The sequence below is a fragment of the Hypanus sabinus genome, chromosome 21 (genome assembly GCF_030144855.1).
Source record: "Hypanus sabinus isolate sHypSab1 chromosome 21, sHypSab1.hap1, whole genome shotgun sequence".
Classification (NCBI taxonomy): domain Eukaryota; kingdom Metazoa; phylum Chordata; class Chondrichthyes; order Myliobatiformes; family Dasyatidae; genus Hypanus; species Hypanus sabinus.
In genome coordinates, this window is record NC_082726.1 from 58713007 (window position 1) to 58727084 (window position 14078).

General features: G+C 46.0%; 1 protein-coding gene across 10 annotated transcripts in view; it reads left to right on the forward strand.

The window, feature by feature from the left end:
• pstpip1a (proline-serine-threonine phosphatase interacting protein 1a) overlaps positions 1–14078 on the forward strand; it is a 120306-nt gene that overhangs the window by 41649 nt on the left and 64579 nt on the right. For 5 of the 10 annotated variants that reach the window (XM_059946650.1, XM_059946653.1, XM_059946649.1 and 2 more), the window contains exon 4: positions 8552–8586. In XM_059946650.1, coding sequence (XP_059802633.1) covers positions 8552–8586 — 35 coding nt within the window. Of the gene's footprint in view, positions 1–8551; positions 8587–10533; positions 14054–14078 lie in introns of those variants that run through there. The other 5 variants (XR_009507290.1, XR_009507291.1, XM_059946648.1 and 2 more) reach the window with 5 other exon arrangements.

A 14078-nucleotide genomic window follows, 5' to 3' on the forward strand; every position in this document is an offset into this window, starting at 1 on the left:
CCATTTTTGCATCCTGTCAATGTCCCATTATAATCTACAACAGCCATCCACACAATTTACAACTCCACCAGCCTGGGGGAAACCTATGCAGTCACGGGGAGGACTTCCAAACTACTAGCAGACAGTGGCAGAAGTTGAACCACGATCGTAGGCGCTGTAAAGCCTTGTGCTAAGCGCTACGCCACCATGTCACCCTCCCAGTCCTTTGCCGATTGGAGGGCTACTGGACAAGAGTGATGGAAAAGTGGCAAGCGGGTAAAACTGTCCCTTCGTTTCAAAAAGTGATAATCAAGTTTTAATCTGCAAATATTTCCTAGCCAAAGATCTGAAGTTTAATAACAATTACGTTTTGTATGATTATAAGTGGTTCATTAGGACTTAAGCATGCATTAGATGAGGTAATTTTCTTGTCATTGTCGGAACAAATGGTCAGGTGCAGTAAGGTTGAATAGATTGATTCTAATTTTGTGATCCTCAAGACTCGAAAGCATTTTGTTCAAGTCTCCCCAAGTAAATATGGGCTTTATTTAAATTGTTAATTAGCACCTTGATTTAAAAAAAAGATTGACTCATTTGCAGCAGAACATTTCTTAGCAAAGCATGTGTTCATTTCCTGCCTTAAGTGCTATAAAAGCAACTGTTAGAACAGCTTGTGGTTATTGCTGCAGCAAAATAGGAAATGACGTAACTGATGAAGAAGTGGGCTTGTTACTGTCAAAGTTGTTCAAAATCATTTATATTTAACAATGGGTATAGATAGGGTAAATGCATGCAGGCTTTTTCCACTGAGGCTGGGTGAGACTACAACTAGAGGTCATGGGTTAAGGGGGATAGGGGAACATGAGGGGCAACTTTTTTACTCAGAGTGTAGAGAGGATGTGGAATAGTTCAGCATGGACTAGTTTCAACATCTAAGAGAAGTTTGGATAGGTACATGAATGGGACGGGTATGGAGGGCTACGGTTCGGGTGTAGGGCAATGGGACTAGGGAGTCCCAATGGCATTAGTTCAGCATGGACTGGATGGGCCCAATGTCCTGTTTCTGTGCTGTAGTGCTCTATGACTCTAAGCAGACATAGGGTACACTCTTTATACCCCAACCACATTCTCACAGTTTTCTTGACAAGCTCAATCCTCTATTCTTGTTAGTTTACTGCAATATAACAATGGAAAAAATCTCAGGGTTGTGTGCCTGGCTGGAGTCTTAAACCTGCATGGTTTCACTTGGCTGCAGTTTCAATACAGCACCAATTCTATACTCAGTGCAAGGGTATTGTTGCTCAAGATGTGGTGTTTTCTGGTGATACATTTCTTTTAAAGATTAGCTTTACTTCTCACAAATACATGGAACATGCAGTGAAATGTGTTGGTTTGCATCAACAGCCAGCACAGTTCGAGGATGTTCTGGTGGTAGCCTGCAAGTGCCACCTTGCTTCTGCACCAACATAGCGTGCCCACAATTACTAACCTCAACCTTGTGAATTTTTATTTTTGAAATGTGGGAGGAAACCAGGACACTTGCAGGAAATCCATGCAGTTACAGGGCGAATGTGCAAATTCCTTACAGGCAACAGTGGGATTTGAAACCTGGGCACTATCGCTCATGCTGTTGTGCGTAATGCTAACTGCTAGGCCAGCGTGCCGCCACTCGTGTTTCAGTGCAAGAATGATGGCTGGATTGCTCTTATCTCAATGGCGTCTAATAATGTCATTCTGAGCTAATTGAATGAAGTGTGTAGGATCAGCCCTGGCAGTGAGATTACTAAATAAATTTACTTTGAACTTGTACTTTGAAGTTTAGGATTCAAATCGCACCACTGTCTGTGAGGAGCTTGTATGCTCTCCTTGTGACTATGTAGGTTTCCTCTGGGTACTCTGGTTTCCTCCCACATTCCAAAAAGACGTACGGGTTTGGATTCGTGAGCTATGGGCACGCTATGTTGGTCCTGGAAGCATGGCAGCACTTGTGGGCTGCCCCCACACATATAACCATATAACAATTACAGCTCGGAAACAGGCCATCTTGGCCCTTCTAGTCCGTGCCGAACGCTTACTCTCACCTAGTCCTACCGACCTGCACTCAGCCCATAACCCTCCATTCCTTTCCTATCCAATTTTTTTTTTAATGACAATATCGAACCTGCCTCTACACTTCTACTGGAAGCTCGTTCCACACAGCTACCACTCTATGAGTAAAGAAGTTCCCCCTCACGCTTCCCCTAAACATTTGCCCCTTAACTCTCTTGTCCTCTTGTTTGAATCTCCCCTACTCTCAATGGAACACACCCTCAGATTGTGTTGGTTGTTGATGCACAGCAATACATTTCGCTGTCTGTTTTGATAGACGTGAACCTTCTTTAATGTATAATTTATGTTAATTTTATAATTTTTGCTGCTGCAAAAAGCTAACTTTCACAGCATTTACACCTGTGTATATGCCTGTGACAACAATCATCTTAAATTTGTTGTGTCTGCATCTAATTTGTACTCAGAATGCTGATTGTGACTTAACCGGGACTGTTGACTTCCCTCTGTGTTATTACTCATCTGGATCAATAGACAATAAAACTAATAGTAAAATAGGAACCGCAAAGTTCCATTAGTTGTTGTCTCGTTTCTCCAGCAGGCTACGTGATTCTTCAGACAGGTTGACATACAATATATTAGAAGGTTTAAGTAGTAAGCTTTACACACTCTTGTGTCTTGTACACCACCCACCAAACTAACAGATAAAAGACAAAAAAAAAAGCAAGGTTAGACTTCAAGAAAAAAACTTCTGGAAAAATTCTTTCCCAAACCCTTGGGGGGGAAAAAATTACCATTTTGTGGAACCTTTGAAAATTACCTTTTATTCCATATTTATTACTTACCTAGTACCCCAGATTAATATTAATTTTATTATACTTAGAGGTACAGGCCCTTCCCATCCTTCAGGCTGAGCTGCTCAGCAACTTATCATCTTAACCCTAGTCTAATCACGGGATAAATCACAGTGACCAATGAACCTACTAACCAGTACGTCTTTGGACTGTGGGAAGAAACTGGAGCACCTGGAGGAAACCGACATGCACATGGAAAATGATGTACAAACTTGTTTTCAGAGGACACCTGAACTGAACTCTGAACTCTGAACACTGACGCTCCCAAGCTGTAATAACATCACGCTGACAGCTATGTTAACATAGAATGTTAAACACTACAGCCCCGTACAGGCCCTTTAGTCCACCATGCTTTGCCGCCCTTTTTAACCTACCTTAAGATCAATCTAAACCTTCCCTCCCACACAGCCCTCCAGTTTCCTATCATCCATGTGCCTATCTTAGAGATTCTTAAATGCCCCTAATGTATCTGCCTTTACCATCACACCCTGGCAGAGTGTTCCACACACTCTCAATGTGAAAGTAAAAGATTGGTATAAGCTTAAAGATATTTGAAATCATGCAGTAGGAAATACGCATGCTAAGTTTGGGTTAGTAGAAAAACAATTAGTTTAAAAAAGCCTTATTTATGTCAAACAAGTAGCTGTGTGATGTGTTCAAGCTCCCCTTGAGGTATTCAATGGAAATTTCGCTGTAGTTGAAATTCTTTTGTTAACTGTTTCCAACCACTTCAGTTTTTTTTTTATCAATCACTGAAAATAGTTAAATCAGACTCAAAAGGAAGAATGAAATGCCAGTACCTTGCTAAGCTTAAAATAGTACTGTGCCATACTGAAAACACACTCAGTTCCCAATTTATTAGGAACCTTCTGACCACTGAGTGTATGTTTGTGGTCTTCTGCTGCTGAAGCCCATCCACTTCGAGGTTTGGTATGTTGTGCGTTCAGAGATGCTCCTCTGCACATCACTGTTGTAACATGTAGCTATTGGAGTTGTTGTCACTTTCCTGTCATCTTCAACTGGTCTGGCCATTCTCCTCTGACCTTTCTCATTAATGAAGTGCCTTTACCCATAAAACTGCTGCTCACTAGATGTTGATTGGTTATTCAACCATTCTCTGTAAACTCTAGAGACTGTTGTGCATGAAAATCCCAGGAGATCAGCAGATTCTGAGATACTCAAACTAGCCCATCTGGCACCAACAATCATTCCATGGTCAAAGGTACTGAGATTGTATTTCTTCCCCATCCTGATATTTGGTCTGAACCACAAATTAACCTCTTGACCATTTCTGCATGCTTTTATGCATTGAGTTGCTGCCACATGATGTGCAGGCATACCTAATAAAGTGGCCGCTGAGTGTATACTGCAGGTTTAGGAGTATCATCGTACAGGCAAGGATTGATTCGGTACATACTTCTCTCTTCCTCTGCCTGTTACACCGCTAGCGTTTAGGGCAGCACTGAATGTCCTCCATCTCTGGCAGTGTTCAAGGTTTCCTTCATCATGTCAGTAGCTTCTCAGCTTTCACTGCTGTCAGTCATGCATGTCCTGGGTGGAGAGTCACCGGTACAGTCAAACTCAGATGTAGAAGGATTCTTCATTGCTGTTTCCGTAACAATTTTGTTTTACCGGTCGGAGTTGCTACCCCCAAACCTGGAGGACTGGTGAGCCACTCTTAGTCTGGCCTCCGCTCTTTGATCTGTTTAGCATAAGTGACCCTACCAACAGTCAAAGCATAAAACCCCGACTCCTACAAACGTAGCTCTCCAGGTCACTGAGGCACACAAGCTTCCAAACCAAGGTTGTGGCCCTCTTGGAGGTCTGTACATGCAAAACTGCAACATTTGTAGATCATTGCCGCTATTTATCAGATGGAAGTGGCCTAAGTGTGTTCTTGTTGCTGCTGTGCACCCTTGCTGATGTAATTATCAGTGAAGCTTAAATTTCCGTGGTGTCTTGTAAAGGATATGGAAGAGGTTCTCCAGGGTGTTGCCTGGATTAGACAGTGTGAGCTATAAGGAGGGGAGGCGAGACCTGATGGAAGTTCATAAGATTGCAAGAGGTATAGATAGAGTTGACACATCTAATACTGGATAAAATGCATCTTGGGTGAAGGGGAAAAGTTTAAAAGAGATGTGCAAGGTAAAGTTTATAGACAGAGTGTTGGGTGCCTGGAATGGGGAACTGGTGGAAGCAGATATGATGATGGTGTTTGAGAGGTTGTTAGACAATTGAATATGCAGAGATTGGAGGGATATGGATCATATGAAGGCAGATCAGATTAAGTTTCATTTAGCACAGCTATCTGTGGGCTGTATGCCACTCCTTGGGAGGGGAATACTTTGACAAGATGGTTTCATGGTATTGAGTCTACACTGGAAATGATTCTTATTTTAGAATTTGGCTGTGCTGTTTACTGAGGGAGAGGAAGACGCGCATCAGCTGGCTGGCTTCCTTATTCTCAGCAACCTGACCGGATGAATGGACATTGGCTGCCCACAGTGAACAATTATTTTGAGTTATTCGTCATCACAGTACAGACTTCTCTCAATTCCAACCTGCACTTTCGATTCATATTTATTTATCACATAGACTTTGAAACACACAGCGAAATGTGCAGTTTGCATTAACAACCTAAACAATTTAGGGAGGTGTGGTGGTGGCAGCCAACAAGAGTTGCTGCACATTCTGGTGGCAACAGAGCATGCCCATCATGTTTAGCAGAGCAACACACCACTGACATAAAACAAATAACAACAATAAAACAAAACAACAGCAACAAAACAAACTCCTTTCTCCCCCTCTTCCCCCAACCTCAACCAAATCACACATACTTGGGTCTCCAACCCCAGGACAGGCTACCTGCTGACCCCCTGGCCTCTGACCTCCAGTCCCAGGCCCAAACCACAGAATCGCAGACACTGAGCTTCTAACCTGTGGAGGAGCCAACCCAGAGGCTTCAACCGTTGGACTCACCAACCTTGGTTCCTCGGCCTCCGAGCTTCGATCTTTAGATCACTGACCTCTGGGTTTGAATCCCAGCAATCACTGATCACAGCCCACAATCTCCGGACTTGACACTGATCACAGGACCTGCCGACTGACCTTGGATCTCCAAACCCAGCACTCGCCAGCCTTGGAGATCACCGACCCTCGTTCTTGATACATCTTGCATAGTTTGGATACAGCTGGAATCGGCTTAAATTGCTGTTGAAAAACCACCAGATCATTCATGCCTGCATGTATCAATGTCATGTATTGATCTGTTCTACCTCTGGGCATCTGAGGTTGATCAGTGGTTCCATAATGGATCAAAATACAACGTTTCATCTCGGAGAAAGAGTGAGTCCCTCAAGCTGCTCTCTCATCTGCACTTTGGCTCAGTTGTTGTAAACTAACGTATCCCTGTACTTAATGTTAGCCATTCATAGATCAAGATTCAAAATAGTTTCTTATCAAACGTCAGTACACAAGTGTACAGAAGAGCGAAGTTATTGTCACTCCAGATCCGATGAAACATAAAACACATAATAAGCATAAAAAACACAGTAAGTATAAATACTTAAGATTAGCTGATACACATAGTTCCATTGTATGTACATAAAGTGACACTCGGTAGAGGTGTGACTGTACATGAAATGAATGATAGGAAATGATAAAGTAGTGGTGGTGGGGTTGTTATGGTGGAGTTGTTGATCAGCCTGTTGACTTGGGGAAAGTAACTGATTTTTGAGTCTGGTGGTCCTGGTGTGGATACTGCGTAGCCTCTTCCCTGATGGGAGTGGGTCTAACAGTCCATGGATAGGGTGGGTGGGATCCTTCATGATATTCCTGGCCTTTTTCCAGCACCAGCAGTGACGGGTAGGCTGGTGCCAGTGATAGATTGGGCAGTTTTAACTATTCATTGTTGATCTTCCCTCTTCATCACAGTACATCTGTAGAAGGTTCTGAGTACTGTGATAATCTATAGAAGTTTAGGACAAGGGTCTCCTGTAGTTAATAGTTCAAAAGGGCATTGTATTTGGAGTTTTCCCCCTTCCTTGTTCTCAGGAGATTTAAAAGCCCACTATCGTAGGCAGGAAGGCCGATTACATTGGAATGAGGAAGCAGTGTGGGATTTACCTGGGTTAAGGTCATTTTTATTTGTCACACGTGTGTTGAAACGTCCAGTGACTCATGTTATTTGCATCAGATCAAATCAATGAGGATGTGCTGGGGGCAGCCCGCAAGTATCACCATGCTTTTGGTACTAACAATAGCATGCCCTAAACTTACTAACCCTAACCCTATATCATCAGAATGTGAAAAGGAACAGGAAATGGAGCATCCTGAACAAACCCACAACTTCCTGCATTTGTGTTTTTCCCCCTCCTCCCATTGTCTAATTTCCACCCCCACCCATGGCCTTGCCCCTTTTTAATTTTTTTAAATTATTTAAAGATACAGCATAGTAACAGGCCCTTCCGGCCCAATAAGCCCATTGTCCAAATGTGAACAACGAACCTGTTAATCGATTTGTCTTTGGAATGTGGGAGGAAACCGGAGCACCCGGAGGAAACCCACGCGGTCACGGGGAGAACGTACATACTCTTTAAGATCCCTGGTGGGAACTGAACCCCAACTGCTAGATTGCTGGTACAACAAAGCAATGTACTAAACACTAGGCTACTGTGCCACCACCTTGCCCTTCTAAATGAGCTATTTGCATTTCTATAAAAGAGTATTAAATTAAAATCGTCTGAACATTCTAGATGTCAAGCAGGATGGGCAATTGTCATTTCTAGCAGTAACCCAGAGGATAGCAATACTTGATTCTTTATGAAGCAACCTAAAAACAATAAATCGTGGAGCTTCAGAGCAAGATGTCTAGCATTGATTATTCAAGAGTGTTTGTCATTCTTCACTCTGCGAATATAAAGAACAAAATGATTGTTACTCCAGATCCAATGCAGCATAAAAATATGCATAAAGAACACCATAAAAAGGCAATAAATATCAATATAAAAGCAATCCTATAAAGCACAATATACAAGTAATTGTTAAGTACAGTACATGGACTGATTGTACATGGAGTGATGGGTAGGTGATATGTATGTGATGGTAATGGAGGTATTTATCAGCACCACCACCTGTTAACCCATAACCCATGAAGTGGTGTAGACCTCACTTTATGATTTCCCTAATTAAAGAAAGCACTTCTTGCATAAGTTGAGCAAAATTGTTAAATTCACATGTGCAATAATATTGGTACTTTAGAACAAAGGTCATATAACTATTTTGCACTGTATTTACTTTATAAAGTCAGTGGAGAAGTGTTCTTGAGGAACTCTGGTCCCTTTTCAAGAAGGACCTCTTGGCAATGTGATTTACCTCTTCTATGTCAACAACAATCTCACTGGAGATTTAACAGCCACTGGACAGGTAGAGAGGATCTCCTGTAGCCAGCTCTCCGAAGGAGATTTCCAACAATAGCTCTCTTTCTACCGGGGACTTGAGTGTTTCGTGTTTTATAGAGCTTGTAAAACAAATGATGTGGGTAATGTTCAATCTACGTTCACCACCTATTCCAAAGGGACCTATTGAGTGTGATGAAGAACATTCTTTATTAGCCAGAAAAAGAACTTCCTTGTAAAGTGCATACTAATGATGTATTTTCCTCTTCACTTTAGCACCCTGCGAATAGCCTTTGACAGCCTGAAGAAACGTAAGTAGCAGCAGTTTGACTCTTATTAGTACTAAGAATGAAAAAAGATCTACTGCCTTCCTGGTATACATGACAAATTATCTGTAGTATTAATAATTTTTTTAAGGAATTTTTCTGGTGGGAATGACTTCTCAGAAGAAAATTTTATAATTTAAAATGACTTGAATTTATATAATGCAGATGATCCTGTACTGTAGGTCTGTTGCTAAATGCAGCCCAGACTCTAATCCTTTGGCCCGCCGTATCCACACTAATCATCAGTCATAGACTTCCAACATCCCAGCACAAATAACAAACACCGGAGATTCTGCAGAGGCTGGAGATCCAGAGCAACACGCACAAAACACTGGAGGAACTCAGCAGGTCAGGCAGCATCTATGGAGGGGAATAAACAGTCACCAATTTGGGCCAAGACCCATAGATGGTTTAATCCTCTCCATAGATACTGCCTGGCCTGCTGAGTTCCTCCAGCATTTTGTGTGTGTTAATCCGAAACTAATCACACCCTCATTTCCAAAGTTATGTTCTGAACTTCAAAACATTAAACTAATTCAAACAAAGTCATGGGTGTCAGAAATGTGCATCTGACTTAGAGTTTACTTTAAGTGGTAGCGTGATGGCATTTGCAATTAGTATATTTTTATATTTAACTTGTAATTAATTATTGGCAAGAATGCTTAATCAACCAGTATATATACAAGGTTACACAAATATTACTAAAATATTAAATACACAGCAATTCTTCCCTCGCTCTCAACAGCATCTCCAGATTCAACCACCTGATTACACACCAGGGGCAATTTACATTCCAGCCCTCATGTCTGGGACACCAAGAGGAAACCCATGTGATCACAGGGAGAACCCGTAAACCCCACACAGACAGCACTAGGGGCTAGATCTGTGAGCCTGTTGCTTGGTTAGCTGTATCATTGAGCTGCTGCTTTGAGGATAGCAACCACAAAGAACCCAGTTAAAGCTGACCACTTCAAGAAAGAAATTTAGGCCACAGCTCTCTGCTGTGTGGTAAGTGACTTCCGTCTCGACAAGGACGGAACATCAGCTCCATCAGAAATGTGGCTCAACATTGAAAGTGACTCTGTCTTACGACTCAAACCCTATTGTAGTGACTTGAACTCATAACCTTTTAGATGGTACATGAACAAAAGCTCTTCACTGTACCCCAGTGACAATAATGACCAGTGTCTGAAACAAGAGAGCTGCCATGATCACAATAGCATAACAGTTAAGGTAATGCTTTTACAGCTCAGGGCTTTCCGGAGTTCAGAGTTCAATTCCAGCACCGTTTGTAAGGGGCTTGTACATTCTCTCCATGACCGCTGAGTTTCCTTGCGGTGCTCAGGGTTCCTCCCACAGTACAAAGATGAGTCGGTCAATTGTCCTGTGATTAGGTTAGTATTAAATAGGAGCGTTGCTGGGATGCAAGGGCCTGTTCCACACTGTATGCCTAAAAAATATTAAGGAAATGAATCAAGCAAACTAAACTACCATGTGATGTGGTTGTGGTGAACTACATATACCTGTCTGGACACGCCCCCTGCTGACTGCTCCTGTGGCTCCTCCCACAGACCCCTGTATAAAGGCGATTGAGGCCTGAGCCCGGCCTCTCAGTATCCAGGATGTAGTATGGTGGTCACTCACTGTTGGTTCCTTCTTCCAGTCAATAAAAGCCGATATCTCGCCTTTACGTCTCAGAGTGAGTTATTGATGGTGCATCAATTTTATTGACTGGAAGTTTTAAAACATGGAAACTGTTTTACATCCGGACAGATTGGGTTTGGACCCCCAAGACCCTGAAGCAGCTCTTGCCTTTGAACTCTGGCTTGTATGCTTCCAATCATACTTGGAGGAGGTTCGTGCAACTGACCCTGCCGTTATGCACAGAATTCTCCTCTCGAGGGTCACCGCAAAAGTTTATTTATTTATCAGGGACCTGTCGACCTACGAAGGGGCACTGGATGCCCTCAAAAGACAGTACCTGCAGCCGGTGAACACTGTCTACACAAGACATCGCTTAGCTACGCGACGACAGCGGCCTACAGAGTCGAGCCCCGAGTTTCTCCGAGCCCTACAGACTCTCGTCCGAACTTGTGACTGCAAGACGCTCATGGCGGAACAGCATGCGGAGCTGCTAGTATGAGACGCCTTTGTTACAGGACTGAGGTCAGTGTATGTGCGCCAGCGGCTGCTGGAAAATGCCGATCTTACCTTATGCTCAGCGATCGAGACGGCCGACACGCTGGATGCTGCTCTGCACAACGCTGATGCTGTCCAGCCACGCGATTGCCCCGCCAGTTCCGTGGACACCTCAGACTCCGCCGCCGCCGGTTCCCACGAGCAAATTTGCCAACACCACTGCCAGTCACGATTCCACGAACTCCCCAAGCCTGACCACGGCTGCGGCCAGGCGAAAGCCTGAGCTGTGTTACTTCTGCGGACTCAAAAAGCACCCCTGAAAACGCTGCCAGGCTCAAGAAGTGACCTGCTCCAGCTGCGGGAAGAAGGGCCATTTCACCAAGGTCTGTAAGTCTAAACCGTGAGCGGGGTCGAGCAGCGCTGCGCGTGAGATGTGGGGGCCACCATCTTGCATGCCCGGATGTGGGCGGTCATCTTTGTCGGCATCACCATGCCCCGCCCCCTACCCGTGTGAGATGTGGGGGCCGCCATCTTGCATGCCCAGATGTGGGCGGCCATCTTCGTCGGCGTCAACATGCCCTGCCCCCGACCCACCGGTGTTTACTGGGTACCAAGACGGCAGTTCAACTCTGGCCACCGTAACCCTCGACCAAAGCGCTCCACACCAGCTTGCAAGTTCAATGATGGACATCCTGGTGGAGGGGCACAGGACTAGCTGCCTGTTTGACACGGGCAGCACTGAGAGTTTTATTGACCCGGACACGGTGCAACGCTGCGGACTCGTGACACAGCCGGTAAGCCAGAGGGTCACCATGGCTTCTGGGTCGCATTCCACAGACATCCGGGTGGGTTGTGTAGCGACATTGGTGGTGCAGGGCACAGAATATCGGAACTTTGCACTACTGGTCATGCCTCAACTGTGCGCACCTGTGCTATTGGGGCTGGACTTCCAGAGCCATCTCGAAAGTGTGACTGTGGCATATGACGGGCCCCTCCCACCACTCACTGTCAGGAATCCTCAATTTGGTGGGACTTTGCCATATACCCCGCTACTGACTGCGCACACACACCGAACCACACGTCCCACCCAGCACCATGCCGACAGCCGCGCTACCGACACCACTTGCAGCCTCTCCACCCTCAAGATCCCTCCCCCATCGTTGTTTGCCAACCTGACCCCTGACTGTAAACTGGTGGCAACTAAAAGCAGGAGGTACAGCGCGGGGGACAGGGCCTTCATTCAGTTGGAGGTGCAGCGGCTGCTAAGGGAGGGGATCATTGAGCCAAGCACAAGCCCTTGGCGACCCCAGGTGGTTGTTGTTCGGACTGGGCAGAAAAATAGGATGGTCTTGGATTATAGCCAGACCATCAATAGGTTCACGCAGCTTGACGCGTACCCCCTACCCCGCATTGCGGGTTTGGTCAACCAGATGGCTCAGTACAAGGTGTACTCGACAATAGATCTGAAATCCGCTTATCACCAGCTCCCCATCTGCCCAGAGGACCGCCCCTACACCGCCTTCGAAGCGGGCGGCAGGCTCTATCACTTCCTGCGCGTCCCTTTCGGTGTCACGAATGGTGTCTCTATCTTCCAGAGGGAAATGGACCGGATGGTGGACCAGTACCAACTGAAGGCCACATTTCCCTATCTGGAATACATCACCATCTGTGGTCGCGACTGGCCGGATCACAACGCCAACCTCTAACGATTTTTCCAAGTGGCCGAAGCTCTGAACCTTACTTATAACAGGGACAAGTGTGTGTTCGGAACCACCTGACTCGCTATCCTTGGGTATGTCGTGGAAAACGGGGTCATTGGCCCTGATCCCTACCGTATGCGCCCCCTGTTAGAACTCCCTCTTTCCACCACTCTCAAAGCCCTCAGACAGTGCCTGGGTTTTTTTTCCTATTACACCCAATGGGTCCCCCATTACGCAGACAAGGCCTGCCCCCTGGTCAAGTCTACCACTTTTCCCCTCTCTGCTGAGGCCCGCGCGGCCTTCAGCCGCATTAAAGGGGACATTGCCAAAGCAACGATGCATGCGGTGGATGAGACCATTCCCTTCCAAGTAGAGAGTGATGCCTCCGATTTCGCGCTTGCTGCTACCCTCAATCAGGAAGGCAGGCCAGTAGCATTCTTTTCTCGTACCCTTCAAGGCTCTGAAATTCGGCACTCCGCGGTGGAGAAAGAAGCCCAGGCCATAGTGGATGCTATTAGGCACTGGAGGCACTATCTCGCCGGCAAAAGGTTCACCTTGCTGACCGACCAGCGCTCGGTTGCATTCGTGTTCAGCAACCAACAGTGGGGCAAAATCAAAAATGATCCACCTACAACTTTGACATCCTGTACCAGCCTGGCAGACTCAATGAGCCCCCTGATGCCCTATCCCGGGGAGCGTGTGCTAGCACACAGCTCAACCAGCTGTACGCCCTTCATGCACATCTTTGCCATCCGGGGGTCACCCGATTTTACCATTTTGTGAAAGCTCGGAACCTGCCATACTCCCTGGAGGACATCAGGACGATGACCAGGGACTGCCAAATCTGCGCTGAGTGCAAACTGCACTTATACCATCCTGAAATGGCGCAACTTGTCAAGGCCACCCGCCCTTTTGAGCGACTGAGTGTTGACTTTAAGGGCCCCCTTCCCTCCACCGACCGCAATGTCTATTTTCTCAATTTTATCGACGAATACTCGCGGTTCCGCTTTGCCATCCCCTGCCCCGATACCACTGCCACATCCGTCATAAAAGCCCTACGCCAGCTCTTCACTCTGTTTGGATATCCCTGCTATATCCACAGTGATAGAGGGTCGTCCTTTATGAGTGACGAGCTGTGCCGGTACCTGCTAGCTAGGGGCAATGCTACTAGTCGGACCACGAGTTATAATCCCCAGGGAAATGGACAGGTGGAGAGGGAGAATGCCACAGTGTGGAAGGCCACACTTTTAGCCCTTAAGTCAAAAGGGTTGCCGGTCTCTCAGTGGCAGGAGGTCCTCCTTGAGGCACTCCACTCTATCCGCTCCCTGTTATGTACGTCCACCAATGCCACCCCTCACGAGCGCCTATTCTCTTTTCCCAGGAAGTCTGTCACTGGGACCACCCTACCAGTTTGGCTGACGTCCCCAAGGCCAGTGCTGCTCCGGAAACATGTGAGGAGCAATAAATACTCCCCGCTGGTCGAGAGGGTTCACCTTCTACATGCGATCCCCCAGTATGCCTAAGTGGTCTTACCTGATGGGCGGGAGGACACGGTCTCCGTCCGCGATCTGGTGCCCGCAGGAGCAGCAGACCACTACCCCGAACACTCCCCGGTAACTATGAACCCTGTACCCGAGG